The sequence below is a fragment of the Penaeus vannamei genome, chromosome 10 (genome assembly GCF_042767895.1).
Source record: "Penaeus vannamei isolate JL-2024 chromosome 10, ASM4276789v1, whole genome shotgun sequence".
NCBI lineage: Eukaryota > Metazoa > Arthropoda > Malacostraca > Decapoda > Penaeidae > Penaeus > Penaeus vannamei.
Window position 1 is genome coordinate 10,552,514 of NC_091558.1, and position 2,500 is coordinate 10,555,013.

The window sequence follows — 2,500 nt, forward strand, 5'->3', positions numbered from 1 at the left end:
TACTCCACTCCCTTTGTTGGGAGACCATCGGAATCGGATCTGGACGCAGCTTCATGGTTGGCCTCGGTGTCTGCGCCCCACGAAAAGGAGGCGATTTCACCCTCGCCTGCTCCAGCGCCTCCTTCAGTAAGCCAAGAATTCAAGAGCGCTCTCGGCCCCATCACTGTCACCTTCCTGTCGCCGCAGGTAACCTCCTCTCCAACCCCTCCTGCGTCCTCCGCCCGCAGAAGGAAGAACGCCCAATGTCATCTCTGCGACAAGCGCTTCGAGAGTCGCTACAAGTTAAAGATGCACGTCAATACCCACACGGGTGCTCGGCCCTTCACGTGCGACGTGTGCGGCAAAGGCTTCATGCGACGGACCACCCTCAACGCACATCGAACCATCCACGACGCCTCCCAGTTCTCGTGTCCCACCTGCAACCGCCCCTTCAAGCGCTCGTCCGAAAGGCTTATTCACATCCTGCTGAAGGTGTGTCTACGGAAGCAAAGAATCCTTCGTCGAACAACCAGCGGCTGGTTTTGTGATGTGTGCAACGAAGTCGTTCCCCAGCCGGAGGAACATCGGTGTCCTGTCAAAGGTCGTCGACGTCAGTGCCCTGTCTGCGGGATGGACTTCGGCGGGCAGCGCGACCACAAGATGTTGACTCATGTCCGCCAGGATCACCCAGAGTTCCTAGCTTCGTTGTAATTGCATGTACTTCCCAGGACCAGTGACTCTTGCCCAGTGATATGTTGTAGATGGCATGGAAAATAAAAAATTATGAATGGTACTTTTTGCATTTCTATCATTTGAAATATACTGTCAATAACTGCATATTTACACACAAACATCAACAAATATATCGAGCATGGAATGCAGTTAGAAAGGTAAAGAGCGTTGTTAATGAGATCAAACATGAAGACGAAGAAGAAAGGAGGAAATTTAGAAACAGGCGGTTTAATTTGACGAAAAGCAAATTACACAAATAGTCATAGGTGTGTTTGGATGTTTATTTTTCTGTTTATCTGTTTATATTCAGCTCTCTCCCTGCCACCCTATCTATAAATCTTATATATGTCTACCTATGTTCCGGCCCATCTATGTATCTATTGATATATATCTATCAGGAAATTTACATTCCTACCCACTTGACTATCTATACACACACACACACACACACACACACACACACACACATATATATATATATATATATATATATATATATATATATATATATATATATATATATGTGTGTGTGTGTGTGTGTGTATACAGATATATATTAATTTATTATCAATCTATCCACTCCTATATATTTATTATTATCTATCTCTCGATAGGTAATGGCTATTGATATAGATTTATCCACTGGTGTCTATCTATCTATTGATTTCTATCTCGATTTCTATAATATCTATTTAGGTGTATTGGTATTTATTTATTTACCTTTTCATCTGTCGATATCTATCTTTCGATATCTGTCTATTTATCAACATCTGTCTTTATCTTTCTATATATAACTGTATATCGATGTCTTTCTGAAAATTTCTATCTATATATATTTTTCCATCTATATCAATCGATATATATTATTATCTATATATTGATATCTATATATCTTTATCCATTTATCGATATCTATCATTATATATCTATCGATAGGTATCTCTCTATCTATAACTATCGATATCTACGTTTATATAGCAATTGATAGCTATTTATCTTTATCTATCCAATGATATCTATCTGGCGAGAACGTCTTCGACTGCACGAGATGCAACTCCTTCGCGCGCCGTCTTGAGTCGCAGGAAAAACGTATATATCTTAGACAAATGGAAAGCACACTGACTCGTAATTATCATAAACGGTCCTTGAAGACTTAAAGGACAGTCGAGACTTAAGATAAATGTTATTCTTCCTACACCATGATGCAACTCGCGATGTAAATAACAAATACTCATTCAACATAACAATACTGATATTATGAATACATGAAAATATTTATACTACATATATACACACACGGTGATCTTATGTATACCATCTATATATCATTCACCTCACTCCCTCTACACTAAACCTTACTGCACCCATTCAATCCATCTCAGCTTTCTCCCATTTCTATGTGGGGTCGCCATTATGGATGAGCCGCCTCCACTGATTTACCTATTACGGCTCATTCCATATTGGTTTTGGCATGTTTTTTACAGTCGGATGCCCTTCCTGACACTAACCCTCTCTATTTATCCCGGCTTGAGACGTACCCACAAATGCTGGCTTGCCCCTCAGGTGGCTCTTATGATGGACAATAACAAACAAAAATATATCAGAAGTACATCTGCATGTCATTCACGTGGTAAATGGCAACCCAACACTCAAACAGTTGGAGCGCCACTGAAGTCCAAGGTATTTCTGAAATACGCTGTCGACCACTGATTATATACATATGCGGATATTACACCATAGACACTATACTTTACATCAATGAATAAACACAGATAAATATAGATATGGA

General features: G+C 40.3%; 1 protein-coding gene across 1 annotated transcript in view; it reads left to right on the plus strand.

The window, feature by feature from the left end:
- LOC138862845 (fez family zinc finger protein 2-like) overlaps positions 1 to 690 on the plus strand; it is a 1,026-nt gene extending 336 nt beyond the window's left edge. Inside the window, exon 1 of the mRNA XM_070126019.1 lies at positions 1 to 690. This exon is cut by the window's left edge and continues 336 nt beyond it. Coding sequence (XP_069982120.1) covers positions 1 to 690 — 690 coding nt within the window.
- The last annotated feature ends 1,810 nt before the right edge of the window (positions 691 to 2,500 follow it).